General features: G+C 53.3%; 1 protein-coding gene and 2 pseudogenes across 1 annotated transcript; all 3 read left to right on the plus strand.

The window, feature by feature from the left end:
• Nucleotides 1–2,852: 2,852 nt before the first annotated feature.
• On the plus strand, nucleotides 2,853–4,133 carry LOC142034994 (feather keratin Cos1-1/Cos1-3/Cos2-1-like; annotated as a pseudogene).
• A 6,648-nt stretch (nucleotides 4,134–10,781) lies between these two features.
• On the plus strand, nucleotides 10,782–12,501 carry LOC142034584 (feather keratin Cos2-3-like; annotated as a pseudogene).
• A 4,737-nt stretch (nucleotides 12,502–17,238) lies between these two features.
• On the plus strand, nucleotides 17,239–23,629 carry LOC142034995 (feather keratin Cos1-1/Cos1-3/Cos2-1). The gene is made up of 2 exons (XM_075036834.1): nucleotides 17,239–17,286; nucleotides 22,866–23,629. The coding sequence occupies exons 1-2, from the start codon at nucleotides 17,239–17,241 to the stop codon at nucleotides 23,190–23,192; spliced, it is 375 nt and encodes a 124-aa protein (XP_074892935.1). The 3' UTR covers nucleotides 23,193–23,629.
• The last annotated feature ends 226 nt before the right edge of the window (nucleotides 23,630–23,855 follow it).

Here is a 23,855-nt window from a genome sequence, read left to right on the forward strand (position 1 = left end):
ACGTGGGGCCTTCCCATGGGTGCCATTCTTCATGAACTGCTCCAGCATGGGTCCTTTCCGTGGGCTGCAGTCCTTCAGGAATGGGCGTCTCCAGTGTGGGTCGCCCGTGGGGCCACACGTCCTGCTAGAAAACCTGCTCCTGTTGGGCTCCTCTCCATGGGCCACAGTTTCTACCAGGAGCCTGCTCCAGTGTGGGTTCTCCACAGGCTGCAACTTCCTTCAGACCATCTCCACCTGCTTTGCTACGAGGTTCTCTGTGGGCTGCGGAGTGGATATCCGCTCCGTCGTGGTCCTCCATGGGTTGCCAGGGGACAAGCTGTGTCACCATTGTCTTCTCCAGGGCTGCAGGGGTATCTCTGCTGTGACTCCTGCAGCACCTCCTCCCCTTCCGTCTTCACTGATCTTGGTGTCTGCAGAGTTGTTGCTGTCACTTTTCTCACTCTTCTCCTCTGGCTGCTGCACACTGCTTTTTCCCCTTTCTTAAATATGTTATCACAGAGGCGCTACCAACGTTGCTGACGGGCTCAGCTTTGGCCAGCAACGGGTCCATCCTGGAGGCGCCTGTTACTGGCTCTTTCTGCCATCTTCTCACAGAAGCCATCCGTGCAGCCCTTCAGTACCAAAACCTTGCCAGGCAAAGCAAATACACCGTCATGACTCTTGTATCATTATTTTGTGCAGAAACTCTGTTGCATATCTTGGCTGCAAGATAAACTCAGCCAGCTCAAGGTTAACAGGGGAGGCTGCAGGCAGCTCCCTCTCACTACAGGCAACTACACCACCTGCACCTGCATGCAAAAGACAAGCAGAAACAAGGCCAGCACATCAATTCCAACTGGGGAAAAAAGAAAATGAATGCATGGAAAATCACAGGGCAGCTAAACCGTTTTTTTCAGCTGCTCTGTAATTTAAGGTTGCATCTGCACTTCTCTGCCTTTGGAAGAGAGGGCATTTACCTTAAAGTGAGTCCAGAGACAAGTTTCCTACTACATCACTTCTGATGTCCCAGCCTCAGTGTCTGTAGCCAGAGGGGAGTCTGCCTTGGCCCAGACACACACCCTTCTGCTGCCACATGAGTGTGTCCCTGTGGCACCGCTCCCTTTGCAAGGGCAGGGGCTGGTCCCAGACCCTTGAGGAGATCACCAAGGTCAGGTGGGACCTTCTAGCACTGGAGGATTTTTTTTCTTTTCCTTGTAATATGGGACTTCTTTGCAGGGTGGAGGCGGGAGAGCATGAATGTGTGTGACTGGTCTGCATGTACATCACTGTGTGGGCACAGGTGTGTGTATGGGTGTGCTTTTGTGTGTGTACAACTGTGTGGAGGAGGAGGACCTTTCCTGGTTTGCTTGTGCCCGGCCATTTTGCCCCTGAGGCAGATGCTGAGGTGCTAAAACCCAGCCGTGGTTCCCAGGGCCTAGGATGGTGAGGCTTTCCCCAACTGCCTGAAGGTGGCGTCATCTGCCTCCTCTTCTTGAGCAGGAGGGGTGGAGCAGGCTGTGCTGGTTTTGGCCTGGACAGAGTTAATTTTCTTCGTAGTAGCTGGTATGGGGCTATGCTTTGGATTTGTGCTGAAAACAGTGTTGATAATTCAGGGATGTTTTCATTATTGCTGAGTAGTGCTTACACAGCATCAAGGCCTTTCTGCCTCTCACACCACCCGTCCGGTGAGGAGGCTGGGGGTGCACAAGAAGTTGGGAGAGGACACAGCCGGGACAGCTGACCCCAACTGACCCAAGGGATATTCCATACCATATGATGTCACACGCAGCATTTAACACTGGGGGAAAAAATGTCTTCCTTATGTCCAATCTAAACCTACCCTCTTTCAGTTTAAAGCCATTGCCCCTTACCTTGTCACTACAGGCCCTGGTAAACAGTCTTTCTCTCTCTTCCTTATAAGTCTCCTTGAAGTATCGAAAGGCCGCAAGAAGGTCTCCCCAGAGCCTTCTCCTCTCCAGGCTGAACAACTGCACTTCTCTCAGCTTTCCCTCATAGGAGAGGTGTTCCATCCCTCTGACCATTTTCATGGCCCTCCTCTGGGCCTGCTCTAAAAGATTCTACAGACTCTTCCCACAGTCCCTGAAGAGACACCAGCTCACACACGGGACTTATGCCATCCCAAAGCAGACGTCCATGGTAAGCGAGACACGTCATCTTTCTGGAGACACTGATCCTGTAACTGACCGGTCGTGGCCTCTGAACTGCCCAGCTAGCATAAGCTCACAGCAAGGCCTGCACACCTGGTCACGTGCGCATGGCTTGCTTCATCATGCGATCAGAAGTGAACCCACAGGCTGTCCTACCAGAGCCTACAAGCACCTCCATCCCATGGCTAAACCCCATAGCCACGTCCACGCTACTCAGGGACAGGCAGATCGCAGGGAAAGGGCTTTTGTGGGAGTGAAATGGTTTCAAGCTGGGCCCATTACTCTCATCAGCTGCACCTCCCACTCTCACCGACTGCAGATCAGTCTTCCCCCTGACTCTGTCAAGTCCAAGACTTGTGCGGTGGCCCTGGATAGTGTAGACAGCCTCTCTTGGGGTGCCTTGAGCCTTCTCAATTAGCTCTAGATGACTAGAGGTCTGGATGTGTGTGTGTGTGTATATGCGTTGTCTAAGCCAGCTGTTTAGCCTACCTTGAGTGTCCTTTACTGGACTCCTCCAGCATGTGAGCTGAGTCCTCTGCCCACGCTGACGTGTTTTGCTCCGGAAATGCTTGGGCCTCTCATCCTGTCACACAAAAGATGCCGTCACTGGGGAATGTGCCTGGCATAAAGCAGGAAATGAAACGACAGCAATTCAGGGAGCCAAAACACGGCCTATAGCATTAGGTGAGACGTTTTGCATTCAAGATGAGCTTGTCAGAAAATAATCACCTCTGCAAGGGATGCCTCTGGCAGCCTGGGGCAGCAAAGGTCCATGATAAAAGCCAGCCCAGCTGCTCACTCTCTCATCCACTTCTCTTGCCTCCATCTCCTTGGGAGTCAGGTGAGTCTCAACCCCCTTCTCCTTCTCTGCTTTCTCTAAAGGCAGGTCTCACCTCAATGGGCCTCTCAGCTGACACCAGCTTGGTTCTATGCCACATCATGGGGCTGCTTGTCATGGGAGAGGGAAGCGGGGAGAAGGTTAGACATGGAGGGAGGCTGAGACTGTACTGGGGTGCCTTCTGGACTCAGGGCTAGGCAGTAGCCGCATGGGAGCTCGTGGCTCTTTCTGGGCCCTGGCAGGACGAGGCCAAGAAGCCCTCAGACATCTCTGCACAGCCTCCATCTCCCGGCCCTGCATCTTCTTGGGCTCCCTCGTGGTGTGGTGACAGAATGCTCCTCACGCCTCCCCATGTTTTGCTTCCTCCCTGCCCTCTCTCCCAGGTGCACCTCCAGCCCCAAGACATGTCCTGCTGTGACCAGTGCCAGCCCTGCCAGCCCTGTGGCCCGACCCCGCTGGCCAACAGCTGCAATGAGCCCTGTGTCAGGCAGTGCCAGAACTCCACTGTCGTCATTGAGCCCTCTCCCGTGGTGGTGACCCTGCCCGGCCCCATCCTCAGCTCCTTCCCGCAGAACACCATTGTTGGCTCCTCCACCTCCGCTGCCGTTGGCAGCATCCTCAGCTGTGATGGAGTGCCAATCAACTCTGGGTGCTGTGACCTCTCCTGCATCACCAGCCGCTACTGTGGCAGAAGGTGCCCCCCCTGCTAAAGATGCTGGCAACAGCCTCTGATAAGGACTCCTAGGAACCCAGAAGATGCTGCTGGACAGAGGATCAAAATTCATGCTGTTGTTTTCAGACTAGCTGGTCACCTCTGGCTTGCCCTGCAAGGGCAGCGTGGAAGGGACCAGCTCGGGCTCTCTGAAAACATGGCCAATGTCTACCTTTTCTCTCTGCCACTCACCCTTCATCTCTTTTCTTTGTTGTCTTGTGCTCCCCTCAAAGCCTGCTCTGAGGACCCCAGAAACTAGCCTGGAGTGACCTGCTAGGCTGTCTCCCTTTTCCAGGCAGGTCAACAGATGGCCGGTGGCAACTCTGCCACAGGAAAAGGGGAACAGATTCTTGGCTGCTCCTGCTCCTTCCTGCACTGGGGGCCTCCCCTTGGACTGACCTCATTTCCCTCTTTAGAGTCATTAAAAAATTGCTGCAACCCTACCTGTGTCCCTTAGGTGGTCTTTCCATCTGCACACTGACTGCTGAAAGAGGGAGATGTTGCTCTGGGGGGCAAATAGGTGGGAGCACCAGGGGACCCTTCATCACTCTTAGAGGCATGGGAGGGTGAGACACAGTGCAACGAGTTCTCTTTCAGGCACTGCCTCTTGAAGCTGAGGAATCATAGAATCATAGAATAGTTCGGGTTGGAAGGGACCTTTAAAGGTCATCTAGTCCAACCCCCCTGCAATGAGCAGGGACATCTTCAACTAGATTAGTTTGCTCAGAGCGAACCTGAACTTGAATTTTCCCAGGGATGGGAAATCTGCCATCTCTCTGGGCAACCTGTTCCAGTATTTTACCACTCTCATTGTAAAAAATGTCTTCCTTATACCTAGTCTGAATCTACCTTCTTTTAGTTTAAAACCATTAGCCCTTGTCCTATTGGAACAGACACTGCTAAAAAGTTTGTCCCCATCTTCCTTATAAGCTCCCTCTAAGTACTGAAAGGCTGCAATAAGGTGTCCCCGGAGTCTGCTTTTCTCCAGGCTGAACAACCCCAAGTCTCTCAGCCTTTCTTCATAGGAGAGGTGTTCCATCCCTCTAATAATTGTCATGGCCCTCCTCTGGACTAGCTGCAACAGGTCCATGTCTTTCCTGTGCTGAGGACTCCAGAGCTGGACTCAGTACTCCAGGTGGGGTCTCACCAGGGCAGAGTAAAGGGGCAGAATTACTTCCCTTGACTTGCTGGCCACGCTTCTTTTGATGCAGCCCAGGGTACGGTTGGCCTTCTGGGCTGCAAGTGCACATTGCTGGCTCATGTCCAGCTTTTCATCCACCAAGGAAGGCATCCCTAGTTACTCCACATCACGCCTTGCCTTGCTGCAACTCTGCTCACAAATACTCCCTTGGCCCTGGAGCATGTCATGTGAACAGGAATCCTGACAACTGCTGTCCTCCAGAGAGGAACTTTGGGCGTGTGGGTAGTCCCGAGGAGGTCAGCAGTCCCACAAGCTCTTAGGGAAGAGTGCTGCTCTTGCTTTGGCTGGAGCTGTGCTGGGCAAGGAGGCTCAGAAGACAATGTTGCCAAAGGATGGCAGGAATTGGGAAGGGGCAAATAGCCTTGGGGATGGCCCACAGTCCCTGCTCTGCCTGCTCCTTCTCTCCATCAGCCACTCTAGGGGTCATGGCCAGCACGCCTGGGCGTGGGCAGCAGGGACAGCTTCCCTGTGCAGCGCTATCACCCTTCAGCACAGCATCTGGCATGGCCCACCTCTTGCCTCCATGTGTAGGGCTGAGGTGTTCACAAGTTAGTATTGGTATCAGCTACAGCAGGCCACACACTGGAGTCCCCTGTCCCTGTGAACCAACCACCCCCTTGGGTGAAGGCAGGCCCAGGACAGTGACTGGTGCCCAAATATGCAACATTGTTCTGTGCTGCCTTGTGTTCCTCGAGCACAGTTTTCCTGAGGCCCAGGAACTCTACAGCCTCACAAGTGCCACAACCCAACTCTGGTCCGGAAAGGTGCCATGTGAGAGGAGATACTTCCAGCTCCTCATAGACATGGCAGTGGCAGTTGGATTTTATTCTACACTCAGCAGGATCCATGACTTGTAACTCAATGGCACAGGGCATGCACTCGCCCAACCGCAGGGCACACATTGGAGTGCCTTCCCCCAAGTACCAAGTTCCTTCAGCATTCCCAGAGCCCTGAGGCTGAAGTGGCCCTTGTGTTCTGTGCAACACCACTGCTCCCTCCACACAGGCCAAGGCCTTCCCACAGCTGCAGACCCTGGGACCCTGTGGTGTGGGGGTTTGCCCTCACACAGACCTCACACACCACCAACACCACAGGACCAGCACAGGGGACAGAGTGATTCCTACGTGGGGTGAGGACTGGGGGCAGCTCTCCCCAGGCTGGGTTCTGTGGGAGGCGGTGCTGAGTCAGGTGGTAACTCAGGGACAATGAGCATCAGGACCAAGCCTACCTAGACCCAGTGCAACCATGGGTCCCAGCTCTGGCTCGGTTCCTGGCCCACGGTCCCTATGAGAGCTCTGGCCTAGCGCAGGCCTGCCCCAGCTCTGCCCTATCTGTGCCTGTGTCTGGCCTGGGCTACTGTTATCCTCCTGGCCTGGCCAGGCTCCTAGATAGTCCACGGCAGTCGCTGGCTGGAGCCTTCACCTTGTCCTCTCTTGAGTCTGGCCTTGCTCTGAGACCCAGCTCCAGGTCTGACCCTGGGACGGAGACCTCCTACACATCCCTTGCCTAAATTACGGCAATGATCGGTAGATGCTTTGGGGGTAGAATTATCTCCTGTCTCAGACAGAAGTCTGAGGTGGACCAAGCTCTTTTGTTTGTTCTCAGCAGAGCCCTACACCAGGCAAACATTTCTAGGTGTTCACCTGAGCAACTGTCTCCCTCGGGCCCATGTTTATCCAAGACCCGTGAGCGTGGTGGTGAATGCACATCCTCATAACCAGCCTGGAGAGCACCGGCTAGCACTTCTCTTGGCACATCAGCACCACACAGAGTTTTTTGACTCATGTGCATACCCTCCAAAGAGTGCTCTCTTTCCTGAAGGCATCATGGCCTTTTTAAAACACGATGCTATGGATAGTGCTTTGCAGAGGAAGCAACTGCAGTATACCTCTCCATGGACTGCTGTCGTGGTTTAGGCACAGCCAGCAACTCAGCATCACATGGCCACTTGCTCACTCCTCCCCCCTGGTGGGATGCAGAAGAGGTTCGGAAGAAAAAGATAAAAACCTTGTGGGCTGAGATAAGGACAGTTTAATAGGACAACACAAGGAGAGAAGAAATAATAAAACCAATAATACTAATAGAAGAATATACGAAGCAAGTGATGCACAATGCAATTGCTCACCACCTGGAACCCCAGGCCCTGTCCGTTCCTGAGCCCAGAATCCCCCTTCCCCCTGGCCAACTCCCCCAGTTTATATACTGAGCATGACATCATATGGTACCGAATATCCTCTTGGCTAATTTGGGCCACCTATCCTTGCGGTGTCCCCTCCCAGCTTCTTGTGAAAATTAACTCTGTTCCAGCCAAACCCAGGACACGTGTGGATATCACAGTGTCTTTTTTCTACATCAGTGTAACAACAGATTACCTTTTAAACAGATTTTAAAACTGTGTTCCAACAATCTAGTACAAAATGATCAGACGCTGATGTGTTGTGAAAAATATGAAGATAGATCTTTCCCCATGACCACAGCTACTCAAAGTATGTTTTAGAAGACCCAGACCAGCATTGCTTGCGGCAATTATCATAAATGTATTCTGTAAATAAAACTTACAACCCAATTGCAAGGCTGAGTGTGTGCTCTTTAAGCTCAGCCCAGCCCAGCCTGTCCCACCTCACCCGATGTTTTTTGAGTGGACACTAACAGACAAAACAGTTTGAAGATTTTGTGAATACAAACCCCTCCATGGCAGAAGGGGTTGGACTAGATTACCTTTTAAAGGTCCCTTCCAACCAAAACCATGCTCTGATTCCATGATTCTATGAATATTTTAGTTTCAAGAGTAAGCTTTATAGGGTGCTGTGTGTAGTGCTTCTCAGCCCTCCTCGGTTACTTTGAGTTGTCCCCAGAGAACCTGGTTGTGGTCCTATGACAGAAGATGGGGCATTCATCATAGGTGTCCATAAAAACATTCCAGTCTCTAGGTGTTCTCAGGCTAGATGGGCCACAAGACTGGAGGACACATTGGACTAAATCAAACAGACTGGACCCCTTAATGACATCTCCCTTGTATACAAAACTTCCCTGGTTTTCCCGAGAAGAAAAATGCTTCTGCTGCCCTACTTAACCTAGAAGAACTTGTGCATTCTTCCAATACCGTGCATGCACAATATCAGGCACTTCCTAAGCAACAAGTAGTCCTTAGGAGTCTCCAGGGACTTTTCCACTCCTGTCTTGTTTTCTTCTGGAAAAGCAGGAGTTATTTGCCTCTGTTGGGAAGGAGAGTTCTCACACTGAACTCAAAACCATAGCACTGTACCAGCTCCTAGGAAGACAATTCACTCTATCCCAGCTGAAACCAGGACAGTATCCACCCCTTATTCTATACCATTGACATCATGCTTAGTTCCCATACCTTCAGTTACATCCTGGTCAATCGTCACCACTTTTTCCATCCTATGAGAGAGATAGATACATATGTATGTGTATACACACAGAGAGATATCATTCCTTTAGTCTATGGGTCATGTCCATAAAAAGTTCATGGAGTTCATCTAGGTCCCAACTCTGGGCTCCATCTGTCATGCCAGTCTTCTGGGCAGAAGGGACGGCATAAAGTCCTCTTAGTTGGCAGAGCACGATTGGGCTTCAGTGTGGTGTGATGAGCAGGTGACATTGGATGCAGCAGGAGGATGGTGTGCACCATTGGATTGTTGCATACTGGAGTCAGTTCTGGTTCCATCCCTACTGCGCTCTGCTCAGTTTTCATGTTGCTCAAAGTCCTGTCCAACCTGACCTTGAAAAACTCCAAGGATGGGGCGTCCACAATGTTCCAGAGTCTCACCACCCTAATAAGAAAAGATTTCTTCCTTATGTCCAATCTAAATCTATCCTTTTTCACTTTAAAACCATTACCCCTTCTGTCACTACAGGCCCTGTGTCCTGGTTTCAGCTGGGATAGATAATTGTCTTCCTAGTAGCTGGTACAGTGCTATGTTTTTGAGTTCGGTGTGAGAAGAATGTTGGTAACACACTGATGTTTTCTGTGGTTGCTAAGTAATGTTTAGTATAAGGTCAAGGATTTTTCAGCTTCTGATGCCCAGCCAGAGAGAAAGCTGGAGGGGCACAAGAAATTGGCACAGGACACAGCCAGGGCAGCTGACCCAAACTGGCCAACGGGGTATTCCGTACCATGGGACATCACATCTAGTAGGTAAACTGGGGTGAGTGGAGGCGGGGAGATCGCTGCTCAGGGACTAAGAGGCCATCTGTTGGCGGGTGGTGAGCAATTGCATTGTGCATCACTTGCATATTCCAATCCTTTTTAGTATTTCTATTGTCATTTTATTAGTGTTACCATTATCATTATTAGTTTCCTCCTTTCTGTTCTATTAAACTGTTCTTATCTCAACCCATGAGTTTTACTTCTTCTCTCGGTTTCCTCGCCCATCCCACTGGGGTGGGGGGGAAGTGAGTGAGCGGCTGCCTGGTGCTTAGTTGCTGGCTGAGGTTAAACCACGACAGTCCTTTTGGTGCCTAATGTGGGGCTCGAAGGGTTGAGATAATGACAACCCTAACCAGCGCTTGTTAAAATGAATTTGTTACAAGCATTTATTACATTGGTCTAATAGCCGCTGGTCACTATGTTGATTTATGAGTTCTTAGAGTTGTGGCACTTGTTTTTAGAGTTCTCTTATGCATCACCTCACTTGCTGTATGTAGTCCCTGTGCTGCTGCTTACCAACCGTGGGCGGTAGATTAAGGTTTTTGCTTGGATGTATTGTGTAATACTGGTTTATGGTATGATAAAATTATCGGTTGTGGGACTAATCTGGTGTTTGCACTCAGCATTGTTGTCACCTCTATACTTTGGGAGCCATCTGTGGGAAGCTATTAACACTTACACCATTCACCCTTCCTCCTCAGAGAGCCCATCTATGGGTGAGACACCTTTCTTCCCCCGTCTAGTTAAAATGGTGTTTGAGAACTTGGGAAAATTTGAAAACCCCTGGGATATTGAGACCAGTGTGGTCTTATTGCTAGGAACTAGCATAATTCTGAATGTGGTTCAGCTCTTGTTTAAGGTTAAACTACTATTTCAAAATATCACCCAGAGGGTTAGGGTTAGGGTGAGTGCCTGACATGCTGCATGGAAGCCGTGGGTCGAACTTTTGCCTCCTTCAACTCCTGTTGCATTTCTGAGTGGGGACCAAAATGGACTCTCAAATGCTCCTTCAGGACCTGGGAGTGCAGCAGGCAGCCTCTGCAGGGAAACAACCTCGTTGTGTTCAACCGCCTCTTGCCCTGGGGGGGGCTGCAGTAACCGAGAAGTGCCTTCCAGGTGGTCATCTTCTACCCTTGTGGAAGATGTGTTCACGGGCCCAGCATGCTCAGAAAAACAGTTTGCATTAAGGGCCCTTGTGATCCCTGGAATCCCCTGACAGTAAGATGCCAAAAGAGGTCAACAAATTTCTCCAGAGGGCAGGTTTAGGAGGAAGAGGGTTGAAACCCAGCAGTGCAGCCCACCTGCCTGGGAAGCTGACCACAAGTGAACATTGGAGCAAGTCGGGAAGGAGGGAGGGAGGGAAAAGGAAAGACACGGCACGTCCTCACACAGGGAAGCCCTGGGGTGACCAGCCAGGGATTGCAGGGCTGGGAGCAGCTGGGCCATTCCTGTCAACGTGGCCACAGGCAACCCCACCAGCGTGCCCCAGGCCAACATCATTTGCCTGCACTGCACCTATCTGGCACCCGAACTGAGTCTTCTGCCAGCAATGCCACATTCCTGTCCTGCAAATCCTGGGGCCTCTCAATCCCAGCACTCAGAAGAAGCCTCCATGAGGGCATGGGTACGGCATAAGCCAGGAAATGAAAAGGTGTCATTCGGGAAAACAACCACCCAGCCCATGTCATTAGCTGGCATGTTTTCCGTTCTTCATGAGCACCTTAGAAAATTGTCACTTCCGTAGAAGCTCCCTCTGGGCCTGGGGCAGGTCAGGGCCACCATAAAAGCCAGCGCAGCTCCTTGCTCTCTCATCCACCTCTCTCACGTCCTTCTCCTTGGGAACCAGGTGAGTCTGAAGGCCTTTCCTCATGTTACTTTCTGCTCCTGCAGATGCATGCTCGTAAACCTTATGCTGGGTCATGGTGCTGCTTGTCATGGGAGGGGGAAGAAAGGTGAAGGTCTCACTCAGAGAGTGTCTGGGACTTGGCTGAGAAGGCTCTTCTTTTAAGAGGTAGTCAGCAGCTCCTTTGGGCCTGGTGACACTCGGCAGTACCGTGTCTGGATAGGGCTCAGAAACCCTTTAGCATCACTGCCCAGCTTCTACCTCCCAGCTCAGCAGGTGCCTTTGACTTTGCTGGTGGACTCATGGCAGACGGCTTCTCGCATGTACCCGTGCTGTGATTCCTCTCTGCCCTCTCTCCCAGCTAAACTTCTGGACCTGAGATATGTCCTGCTACAACCAGTGCCAGCCCTGCCAGCCCTGTGGCCCGACTCCGCTGGCCAACAGCTGCAATGAGCCCTGTGTCAGGCAGTGCCAGAACTCCACCGTTGTCATCCAGCCCTCTCCCGTGGTGGTGACCCTGCCCGGCCCCATCCTCAGCTCCTTCCCGCAGAACACCGTTGTGGGCTCCTCCACCTCCGCTGCCGTTGGCAGCATCCTCAGCTGTGATGGGGTGCCCATCAACTCTGGGTGCTGTGACCTCTCCTGCATCACCAGCCGCTACTGTGGCAGAAGGTGCCCCCCCTGCTAAAGCCGCTGGTGACAGCCCGGACAAGGACCACCCCAAAACCAGCAGCTGATGCTGAAGTGAGGACGGAGCTCCTGGCCACTCATTTCAGAGAGGCTGAACATCCAGTGCTGCCCTTCCAAAGGAGGGCAGCGGAGGCCCTCTGAAAACATGGCCAAAGTCTAAATCCCCTGCCTTCCACTACCTCCAATCTCTTTCTTGTCTTCTTTTGTTCTTCTGGGCCGTAAGATCCCCAGACCCAACCTGGGGCATCTGCTGACCCCGCTCTCTCTGCGGTGCAAGCAAACGGATGTCCTGCAGGATCTCCACCATGGGCAATGGGTGCAGGCTTTCAGCAGCTGCTATTGCTCTCCCTGCACCGTCAGCCTCCTCTAGAATTGAACTCCCTTCCCTCTTCAGAGTTATTAAAGTTTTCTGCATCACAGCCTCTGCCTCCAAGTAATCCTTTTCTTGGTGGACATTGTCTTGTGGTGCCAAGGACAAAAGGTATTGCCTTTGGTTGTGGGGGGAGAAGGTGAGGACGCAAGTGAACTTTTCATCATTTCCAGAGGAAGGGGAGGGTGGGAGACAGGGCAATGGGTCCCTTGCAGTCACTGCCTCTTGAAGCTGAAGAAGACATACTCAGCTCCTCCACAGCCAGTGGAGATCAGGCCCTGCCTTCTGGCATCTCTGCTCAGGTATGGCCCCTTGGCCTCAGAGCAGGTCCTGCAGATGGGGAGCTCAAGCACTGCTATCCCCCAGTGAGGAGCCCGGTGGTGCTGGAGGCTCTGAGAGGTCAACAGCTGACAACCTGTGCGGAAGGAAATTCTACCTACACACCCTCTACACCCTCCACTCTCCAAACAGTGCCCTGCACAGCCCAGCAGTTACACAGGCCACACACCAGGGTCCTCATGCTTCTCACACAGCCCCAGCTCCCACCAGACAGGAGCCCAAGGACAGCAGCCAGTGCCCAAGCCCCCATGGCTGCTCTGTGGTGCCTGGCCTTCTGCCAAGCAAGAAGCAGCTTTCCGCAAAGCTGGCTCTTCTCCTGGCACGGCCTGTTGACCACCTCTGCTTGGGGCTCTCTTCCCCCTTTGTGCTCTTGTACAGAGTTGTACAGCCTGGTCCCACTGATGAAGAAACGAGGCGAGGCTGGGGAAAGCCCACGAGGCAGGGCATGAGGAGGCCTCCAAGGACCGGCAGAGTGCACTGGGGGACAGCAGGTCCTCTGGATCACAGCACGGAGGCATGCAGCAACTGGAGGAGCCACAGAGTAGTTCTGAGTATTTTCCAAAATTGTTGTAAGCATGTAATTCCTGGAAGGAGTGTTGTTCTGTGGCACGTTAGTTACATTTTTCATCTTACTTTGAACTCTGACCCCTGAGGGACACATCCCAGAGCAGATACTCTAAGGAACAGGTTTGCAAGAATACCTGAAGAAGCAATGTGCAGTAGACAAAACCAGAAAGTGAAGAGCAGCAGGGAACCATTGCACAAGTGGTCCCAACTTCCTACATTGCCCATCACTTCTCCAAAGCCACGGGCAGAATAACCACATAGCCTGTGGTGAAAACGAGGGAACCTGAGACGCGTTCACCACCTTCTTCTTCCTCTCAAGCCACTGACACTGTCCTCTCCTGGAAGAGGATTTTGACCTGCAGAGCTCTGGGTGTACAGGGCAAGCATCACTGCCAGGGGAGAGCTGAGAGCCCCTTCCCCCAAGCTCAGCCTCACACAAACCAATGCCCTCTCTCCCCTGGCTTGTTGCACAGCCAAGGAAGCTTCCTGCACCAGGGTGTCTTGCACCGCACAGAGGTACAAGGCAGCGTCAGAGACCTCGACTTCCTCCAGCCGGAGAAGGCTGTTTTTCCCCGTGGTGTTCAGCACAGTGGTGAGACGGCCACTCCGCCTGGGGCCAGCTGCTGCCTGATTTGAGATAAGCTGTGGGGCTTGGCCTTTCCTCTGCTGGTACCAGAGCAATCCATAAAAGCTGGTGACCTGGTAGGTGCAGGTGGTCTGGAAGGTGTCTCTCTCCTTGACTGTGACTTGTCCTTCTTGCTGGGTGACGGTGGTCTGCCCCATGGTGCCTGGAAGAAAGCAAGGGTCAGCAGCTGTGCAGGGAAAGGCTCCAAGATGCAAAACAAGAGGGGATGCAAAGTGCCAGAGGAGAAAGTTCCCTGTGTCTTGCTCTGCAGCAAGACCCCCATGGGTGGGAACAGCAAGGTGGTGAGTGTCATTGGGCAGGAGGTCTGAGACCTCAGCTCAGCATGGATCCCAGAGCACTGTAATGCCAATAACCTCCCACAGGGATACCCCCGGAGAGGGAGTTGTGCTTTCACCCAGGTCTTCCATCCTCAATCGCCTACTGCCTGGAGGCTCCAGGGAAGAGCCTGTAGTGCCTGGCCTTCCTGTCCTGGCTCCAGGACACCTCCAGTAGGGTGAGGGACACAGGAACTGCTGTGAGAAGTTTCATCCTGCTCCCCATTCCCTGTGCTCTCAAAAGGCTCCAGGGGTAAGGGAGGGGAGGGAAAAGGAAGTCCTGGCATTGCAATCACGCAGGAGGAATGGATAGCCAGGGCATGCTGCATGACATGTGCGGGCCAGGAGAGATCCTGGGACACCCTAAGAATGAGAGTGGGATGAGAGAGCTTTCATGTCCCTGCATCACCTTTCAAAAGTGCTGTGTGTCAGAAAATAGGTACTGCTGAGATAGAAAAGAGCTTCTGCAGTCATATGTCTGTGAAACGCTGGGCCCAGACAGATCTGCAGAGAGAGGCCGAGAGAGGTGGATGGTTGGCAAGAGAAAAGGAAGGGCAGGGGTCTAAGATGATCAGGAGAGGAGACGCTTCTTGGTCTCATTTTTCTTTCCCATCGGTAACTGCATCTTGAGAAAGCAGGTGCAAAACCACCCGTGTGATCTGATGTTTCCCAACATTTGCCCTTACTTCAAGAGCAGCTCCCTGCAGAGAACTGTTGAGGGGGTGAGGGTCTCCTGGGGGGAAGAGGAATCAAGCTTCCAGTCAAAGGCAGTGCTTACCTAGTAGTTGCCTCAGGAAAGCAGCGAGGATGAGATACCCGAGGTGCATGCTGAGACCAATCCTCCTGCATGTGTGAGAGAGACTCAGAAAAGCCACACGTCCCCACCAAGAGCCCTGAGAGAGCACAGCTGCCGGAAATGACTCGGCAAGGGCAACAAAGAGTGAAACAGGGAAGACAAAATGCTTCTCCTTAGCATGCTTGAATTGCCCATGCTGTGGTCCTCCCTCCTCCAGCAGTGACACGTGCTGCTCCTGCAGACACCACCTTTGCTTTTCCAAGGTGTGGAGTTAAGGGGGGACAGACATGCACCTGGTGACCAAGCTCACTGGCACATCCTCCTGTGCAACATCTTGGGAGTCCCTCTTTCCTTGATGCCTCGTGCCTCCTGTTTCACCAACCTCAAGACCACGGTCGAGTTGGCCTCTCCTGGCTCCTGCATGGTGCCCCAAGCTCCTCTCAGCACACCCCAAGGCTGCAGCTCTCACAAACACAATGGTCAACAACCCCAAACCCTGCAGACACCAACTGTCCCACTCAGCCCCTCCAGGCACTGTGGACTTTCTCCCTCTCTTCAGGAGAAGATATCTCAGGAACCAGCAAACGACATTTCCAGCCACACTGCCCATCCCATCTCATAAAGCTCATAAATCAGCTTCTGAAAAGCTTGTTGGGGAAAAAAAACCCCACTCAAATGCAAATAAACAGTCCTTTCACTTGACCATAACCCTTCCATTCTCGGTTTCCTCAAAACAAGTAGGATCTGCATTTGACCTCTCCTTCCTTGTAGCCTTTAACAAAGCCTTGTAGCCACACTATTTTTACTCTGACCATAGCACAATTTAGGTTGGAGAGGTCCTCTGCAGGTCACCCCCTCCAAGTCCCTGCTCAGAGCAGGTCTCATTAGATCAGGCTGCTCAGGGCTGTGCCTGTCATGCCTGGAAAATTTCCAAGGCCAGAGCCTGTAAAATAGTTGTGAAGAGTGCATTCCAGTACTTGAGAACACTTGAGAATTTTCCGGCTCAAAAAAAAGTGAGAAATAAAAAGACCCCAGGCATGGTCTCATGAGTGACAGAGGAGAAGGATCACTTCCCTGGCTGGCTACCCTTTTAAAAAGACATCTCAGAGTGCAGTTGGTCTGATTTCCTACAAGGGCACAGCTGCTTGTGCTGCCCTGGGCTCCCAGACACCACCACTGAGGCAAGCATGCAACCTGGCCTGTTGGAAGCCCATCCAAGGAATGCCTGGAGAAGGCGTCCTTTGCCAGTTCAGGACAGGGGCCTCTGCCCTTGCAGAAACCAGGTTTTCCTCTCTGCTTCTGCAGCCTGGGAGCATGGACCTGGAACAGCTGAGTGAGCTACTAGAGCCATGCAGGCTTCCCTGGGGACCAGCTGTACAGAAACCTTTCTGGTCAGTGGACGGCTTTCAGCTTCAGCAAACCCCAGACCTTCGACCCCTTTGGGAAATGTAGCAATTCTCTTTCTGACTGCCTCTGAGACATGACCTTGGCACCCCTTGAGCCCCCAATGTGTCTCGGACACTAGGTGTGTCCAAGCTTTCATCCCATCTCTGGGACTTCACCTGCACACCAAAAGGCTCTGCATTTGGTGTGGAGCCAAATCCTCTACAACAGCCTCATGGTCTGGGACCTATGGAGAAAGCCTGAGGGTTTCAGTCACCCCTACGTCATTGACTCATGTCTGTGTTGGGCTCAAACTCCTGACTCTGCAGGATGGCTTCCGAGGACCGGAAGAGATCCCGTGGTGGGAAACAATGGAGAAGCTCGGAAGAATGTGCTGCCCAGGGAAGTGGTTGAGTCACCATCCCTGGAGATATTCAAAAAGCAAGTGGAGAGGGTACTTCAGGACATGGTTTAGTGGGCATGGTTAATGGTTGGACTCGATGATCTTGAAGGTCTTTTCCAACCTAAATGATTCTATAATTCTATAAGAATCTGGATGCCGATTGCGATGGCGATACTTGATACCCGTGCCAGTGCTGATGCTGATGACAACGCCTGACGGCAGGGGAAGCGCCCCGGGGCCGTGGGCGGGGCCGGGCGGGGCCGGGCGGGGCGAGGCGGCGCCGGCGGGCGGAGCGGCAGCGCCCCCTGGCGGCCCCGCCCGGGGCTGTCCCCCCCCGCCCCGCCCCGCAGGCCCGGCCCCGCCCGCGGCGGTTCGTGCCCGGCCGCAGCCCCGGCTCCTCTCCCCGTGTCTCTCAGGCCGCAGTAATACACGGCCGCGTCCCCGCGCCGGGGCCGGGCGAGCCACAGGGCGCTGGACCGGCGGTCTGCCGCCACCGACAGCCGCCCCGGCAGGTCCGGCAGCTCTTTGGAGTCTTTAAGAGTGTTCACGAGGAATGCGGGGCCTTGGCCCGGGAGCTGACGGTACCAGTGGATATAGTCGTAGCTCTGTTTGTTGGGGTGTGAGCAGTTGATGCTGATGCCGGTGCCCTCGGTGGTCTCCGCCGATGCCTCCTGCTGCACCTGGGCTCTGACCACAGCCACTGGCGAGAAAGGAGAAGGAAAGACCAAAGATCACCAAAGATCGCTCAGCTCTGGTGGCTCTTTTCCCAGAGAAACAGTCAGGAACAGTGGCAGTGAGACAGAGCTGGACTGGAACGGATGGCGACGTGTGCCCATCAACAGGGATGGAGAGTGGTCCTGGGGCAGGTGTGTGGAGCAAGGGGAGAAGTGTGGGAGGGAATGTGAAATTGATGCATGCAGAGTTAGAATGAAAGTCGGGTGCAGGGATGGACGGATGGATGGATGGATGGCGAGAGAGGAGACAGGAGAGTTGGGTGTGTTGCAGCGAAGGATGAAGGGTTGAATTCAGAAGAAGAATAAATGCTGAATGCACAGGGGGACGAGAGGATGTATGCAATAACAGTGTGGTGCAGGAAAACAAACTTGTGCCTACAGACATGAAGGAAAGGGAGAGATGAGAGAGGGGTCTCGGGGTAGGAAGAGGGCTTAAGGATGCTAGCTGCATGGAGAGATGGGTCAAAAGCTGGGTGGATAAATGGATGGATGGATGGATGGATGGGGAGAGGAAGAGTAGACGGGGAGATGGGTTGTTCCAGTGAAGGGCAGAGGGCTACAGTCAGGGCAGTAAGACCTGCCAAATGCACGGGGGAAAGAGCAGGTGCCTGGAAAGGCAGGCGTACATGCAAGCAGGCTTGTAGCAGCAGAGGTGATGGCGAAATAGGGAGAAGAGGAAGCGAGGACTCGGAGGGTTTGGAAGGGGGACGAGGCATGGCAGAGCGGCAGGGAGGGGGAAAGACACGCTGAAGAAGGAGAGGAACAGCCCGGGCACAGCCCCCGGCCCCGTCCACCGCCGCCAGCCCCGCGCACCCAGGAGCACCGCGGCCAGCGCCGCCAGCGCCGCGCCCCGGCACCGCCGCATCCCGCCGCTCCGCCGCCCGCGCCTCGCTGCCCCCCGCCAGCCCCGGCTCTCTGCTCCGGCCGCGGCGCCTCCTCTCCGCCGCCTCCGCCAGCTCCGCCCCGGGGCTGAGCCCTGCGCCGGCGCCGCTCGGGGTCTCGCCCGGGCTGCGAGGGCGCAGGGGCTCTGCACGGGCACCGCTTTGTCTCCTGGGCAATGCCCTCTCCCGCTCCTCCGGCAAGGACACCTCCCCAGCAAGAAGCAGCCTGCGCAGCGCCAGCAGCAGCCTGGCACAGCAGCAGCCGGGCACAGCAGCAGCCTGGCACAGCAGCAGCCGGGCACAGCAGCAGCCTGGCACAGCAGCAGCCGGGCACAGCAGCAGCCTGGCACAGCAGCAGGGCCCTGACCCGGGAGATGGACCAGCTTCCCAGAGCTGTCTCCGAGCTCAGGGGCTGCCAGCAGCAGCCACTGGTTTCCTGCGGATGGCAGGGAGGAGGCTGAGAGCCTCCCTCCCTTCAGCTGCCTCTCTGCACTCGCGGCACAGGGCCTGAAAGTTGTGCTGTGGCCAAGGGGCTCGGAGGACACATGTGCCCATGGCAGTGCAGGGCTCAGGGCAGGGGAGAGGGGGAATCACTGAGTCAGAATCCAGGACCTCCAGAGGTCATCTACATCAACTCCCTCTTGGAACAGTTCACATAAGATCCCGCTACTATTAGATTGCAGCAGCTCCCAGGGAAGCACATTCCAGTTCTCATTATTTCTTTTAGCCTGTTGCTTAACTAGAACTCATTTTCCAGCAGCTGTTCATTGCCTCTACTCCTGTGGCAGAGCACTTCCACAGCCTAGTCCATCTTCTCTGTTGCTTTTGAACAGGTAGTTCCTGGACCTGCTGGGAACAATCTGGCTAACAGAGATCATTGTACCGCCTGTTCCCTGTGGTTGGCTGTCATCCCCAAACTTGCAGAGAGTGTCCTCCTTCCCTCTACTAGTGGCATTCATGGAAACAGTAAACAGTGTTGTTCCTACTGCTGATCCCTGAGAGACTCCAGTAGTAAGTGTCTGCCAGATGGGCTTTGCTCCACTGATCACAACTCTTTCACCCCAGTAGTCCAGCCAATTTTCCACTCACCTTATCACCCTCCTTCTGAACCCATTTGTCACCAATTTGGTCATAAAGGAAGTATGGGAGAATATGCCACTCCAGTTGTGGCCCACCAGTGCTGAATAAGGGGTAGCAATCACCTCTCTTGACCTCTTGGCAATACTTTTGTCTAATGCAGCCAAGGGTACCACTGGACTTCTTTGACACAAGGGCACATTGCTGGCTCATGGCCAAGTTGGTGTCTACCAGAACCCCCAGGTTTTTTTCTGCAAAGCTGCTTTCTATCTGGGTGATCCCAAGCTGCCCTAGTGCATGACATTGTTCTTCCCCAGGGGCAGGAATTTGCACTTCCCCTTCTTGAGCTGCATGAGGTTCCTATCAGCCCATTTCTCCATCTTGGCGAGGTCCCCCTAGATGGCAGCATGACCTTCTGGCCTATCAGCCATTCCTCACAGTTTGCTATCATCTGCAAATTTGCTGAGGATACGTTCTGTCCCATCATCCAGATCATCAACGAAGATGTTAAACAGGACACCACTAGTCACTGGCCTCCAACTAGGTTTTGCACCACTGGTCACCACCCTCTGGGCCTGGCCATTCAGACAGTTTTCAATCCACCTCACTGTCTGCTCATCTAGCCCTTACAGGAACAGCTTCTCTATGAGGATCTTGTGGGCAACAGTGTCAAAGGCTTGTCCAGGTAGACAAGATCCACTGCTGTCTCCTCATCTCCCAGTCCAGTCACTTCATCACAGAAGCTTATCGACTTGATCAGGCTTGACTTCCCCTTGGTGAAGCCATACTGACTACTCCTGATGACTTTCTCATCCTTAACAGGCCTGGATTAGGCAGGCTTTCCATGATTAGGTGCTCCATCTCCTTCCCAGGGATCAAGGTGAGGCTGAAAGGCCTGTAGTTCCCTGGGTTCTCCTTCTTGAAGACACTAGTGACATTTGCTTTCCTCCAGTCCTCAGTCCCCAATGAGGTCTTCCTTCTTGGTGAGTATGAGGTGCAGCAGAGCACCTGTCCTCGTTGGCTCCATGTTCCTTTTATTCAGTACCTGTTCAGTCCAAGGTCTCAGCCCCTGCCTGACACAGCACCAGGTTGATGAGTACATTTGGCATTGGCATGGACATGAGGTGGGTGTGTGTCCCACCCCAGACATTGGCAACACTGCATTGGAAACAGATCCACTCAGGGATGGACAGCACATGGTGAGCAGGATCACTCAGACCTTCTCCCTGTCCATAAAGCAAACCCCATCCTTTTGAACTCCCTAGCACTGGGGAGAGCAGCTGTGTATTGGCCTGGAGAGGCAGGGAGAGGGGACTGCCAGCCATGCTGAGGCACTTCCAATATCGTTACACTGAATTAAACTATGGATCCAAACTGTTGCGAAACCATCCTTGTTGTGACCTGAAATCAGCAGTAAAACAGTGTGAGTTTTGCAGAAGCAGGGAAAGGAGAGATGAAGATAAAAAAGATTGCATTTCAGTGCCTGTGCTGTGGGCAGTTGTCTGCCAGGTTTGTTCTGTTGTTGTTCAGCAGCACTCAGGCTCCTTCTGGCCCTGGCTGCTTCGTGGAGCTTATGGACAGAGCAGTGGAGAGTCTCCCTGCTGTGAACAGTGCATTCCCTTGTGATGAGAGACACACAAACACACACATGCTCATGTGCACCATCCTGGAATCACGCAAAATTCTGCACGCAGAAACACTTGCACAAATCCAGCATGCAGACAAGCGCAGACAAGGGAACACACGCATAAACCTGACCAGCTGGGGACACCCTGGGGATGGTCCTGGCAGGGATTCTGGGGAGCATTCTGGGGAAGGACAAGGCCCTGAATGTGCTAATGGTGTTGTTTGGGTATCCAGGGAGACTGCATAGAGGAAGGGGTATTGGGAGCTTTGAAGAAAACACTGTACTCAAGGAGTGGCAAGACATCTGCTCTATTGTGCCTTCCACTAAAGGCTTGAGATGCCCGTACATTAGCATGAGTAGCTGCTGCAAAGAAATCTGCTGGAGTGCCCTGTGCCAGCCTGTGCTGCACGTTGGTGGGTGTTATGAGAGAAATAAGCTTCCAGTGTTCGAGAAGATGTGCATTTTATTTTTGTAACACAAAATAAAAGGCACCATGTCATGAGAGGAAAGCAGAAGCTCTCCCTGGACAGCCTCTGCGCAGTGTGTCTTCGGAAAATCTACCTAGGTCCATCTGATGCTGCACAAACACAGGGTTCCCAGCAACTGAAGGGATGTAAGGTTTACTTGCTATGTATATTCCTCTTTTTATTCTATCATCTTACTAGAACAGCCATTTTATTATGTCATTTGCTGTCAGGCCTTTCTTTCTGAGATCTGAAAAGGACCCTTCACCACATGGTCCCCTATGCCCTCTCCCTGGTGCAGAACAGCAGGAAGCAAAACCAGCCAGCAGAATTTTCATGGGATCATTTTTAGGTGAGATATGGTCAAACCCAGGAGGTGGGCTACTTCATGGCGACAGGGCCACAAAGAACGCCAAAAGAGTGACACAGATGGACATAATTTGCCTTTACTGGACTCCTTCAGTGTGCGAGCTGAGTCCTCTGCCCACGCTGACATGTTTTGCTCTGGAAATGCTCGGGCCTCTCATCCTGTCACACAAAAGATGCCTTCACTGGGGAATGTTACGGATGCACAACTAACCAAACCCAACAGGTGTTAAAACACAGATTTATTCTTCAGCAAAATTTAGTTAGAAGTCCAGTACTATTTTACAAAACCACAGGCTCAATGATGTGAAGAGAATTAATACTACACGGCTGACTTAAGATTCCCCAAGATTTAAAGTGATGGCTCAAAATGCGCCTATCACTCACCTAAAAGCTGAGGGCTCTCTCCCTCGAGGAGTTACCTCGGGCGGTGCCCCAACCTGAGGGGGAGTCCCCAACTGCAGACCCGCTGCTCTGAGGAGGACTGCCAAAATGTCCTCCGGTGGGACCCTGTTTATACCCCTGTTGACTCTGACCTGTGGTCATTTAATTCTGTTGGCTAGGAGGGTCACCTCAGTGTACCTGGCACATCTCGATTGGCCAGTTCAAATTTCAACCTGCAGCCTCCAGGGTTTCCTTCCCCTTCTCCCTTCCTGGAGAAGTTTGTTTCCTGCTGGCAGGATGGGGGGGTGGGAATGTACTGCCACACTGGCATAAAGCAGGAAATGAGAAGACAGCAATTCAGGAAGCCGAAACACAGCCCATAGCATTAGGTGAGATGTTTTGCATTCAAGATGAACTTGTCAGAAAATAATCACCACCTGGCAGCCTGGGGCAGTAAAGGTCCATGATAAAAGCCAGCCCAGCTCCTCACTCTCTCATCCACTTCTCTTGCCTCCATCTCCTTGGGAGTCAGGTGAGTCTCAACCCCCTTCTCCTTCTCTGCTTTCTCTAAAGGCAGGTCTCACCTCAATGGGCCTCTCAGCTGACACCAGCTTGGTTCTATGCCACATCATGGGGCTGCTTGTCATGGGAGAGGGAAGCGGGGAGAAGGTTAGACATGGAGGGAGGCTGAGACTGTACTGGGGTGCCTTCTGGACTCAGGGCTAGGCAGTAGCCGCATGGGAGCTCGTGGCTCTTTCTGGGCCCTGGCAGGACGAGGCCAAGAAGCCCTCAGACATCTCTGCACAGCCTCCATCTCCCGGTCCTGCATCTTCTTGGGCTCCCTCGTGGTGTGGTGACAGAATGCTCCTCACGCCTCCCCATGTTTTGCTTCCTCCCTGCCCTCTCTCCCAGGTGCACCTCCAGCCCCAAGTCATGTCCTGCTGTGACCAGTGCCAGCCCTGCCAGCCCTGTGGCCCGACCCCGCTGGCCAACAGCTGCAATGAGCCCTGTGTCAGGCAGTGCCAGAACTCCACTGTCGTCATTGAGCCCTCTCCCGTGGTGGTGACCCTGCCCGGCCCCATCCTCAGCTCCTTCCCGCAGAACACCGTTGTGGGCTCCTCCACCTCCGCTGCCGTTGGCAGCATCCTCAGCTGTGATGGAGTGCCCATCAACTCTGGTTGCTGTGACCTCTCCTGCATCACCAGCCGCTACTGTGGCAGAAGGTGCCCCCCCTGCTAAAGATGCTGGCAACGGCCTTGGATCAGGACCACTAGGAATTCAGAACATGCTGCTGGAGAGAGGATGAAAATTCATGCTGTTGTTTTGAGAGCCGCTGATTATTTCTGGCTTGGTCTGCAAGGCCAGCGTGGAAGGGACAAGCCTGGGCTCTCTGAAAATATGTCCAATGTCTACCTTTTCTCTCTTCCACTCACCCTTTTTCTCTCTTTCCTTTGTTGTCTTGTGCTCCCCTCAAAGCCTGCTGTGAGGACCCCAGAAACCAGCCTAGAGTGACCTGCTAGGCTCTCTCTCTTTGCCGGGCAGGTCAACAGATGGCCGGTGGCAACTCTGCCACAGGAAAAGGGGAACAGATTCTTGGCTGCTCCTGCTCCTTCCTGCACTGAGGGCTTCCCCTTGAAGTGACATCATTTCCCTCTTTAGAGTCATTAAAAATTGCTGCAACCCTACCTGTGTCCCTTAGGTGGTCTTTCCATCTGCACACTGACTGCTGAAAGAGGGAGATGTTGCTTTGGGGGGCAAATAGGTGGGAGCACCAGGGGACCCTTCATCACTCTTAGAGGCATGGGAGGGTGAGACACAGTGCAACGAGTTCTCTTTCAGGCACTGCCTCTTGAAGCTGAGGAATCATAGAATCATAGAATAGTTCGGGTTGGAAGGGACCTT

This window comes from Buteo buteo, chromosome 9 (assembly GCF_964188355.1).
Source record: "Buteo buteo chromosome 9, bButBut1.hap1.1, whole genome shotgun sequence".
In the NCBI taxonomy this organism is placed as follows: Eukaryota; Metazoa; Chordata; class Aves; order Accipitriformes; family Accipitridae; genus Buteo; species Buteo buteo.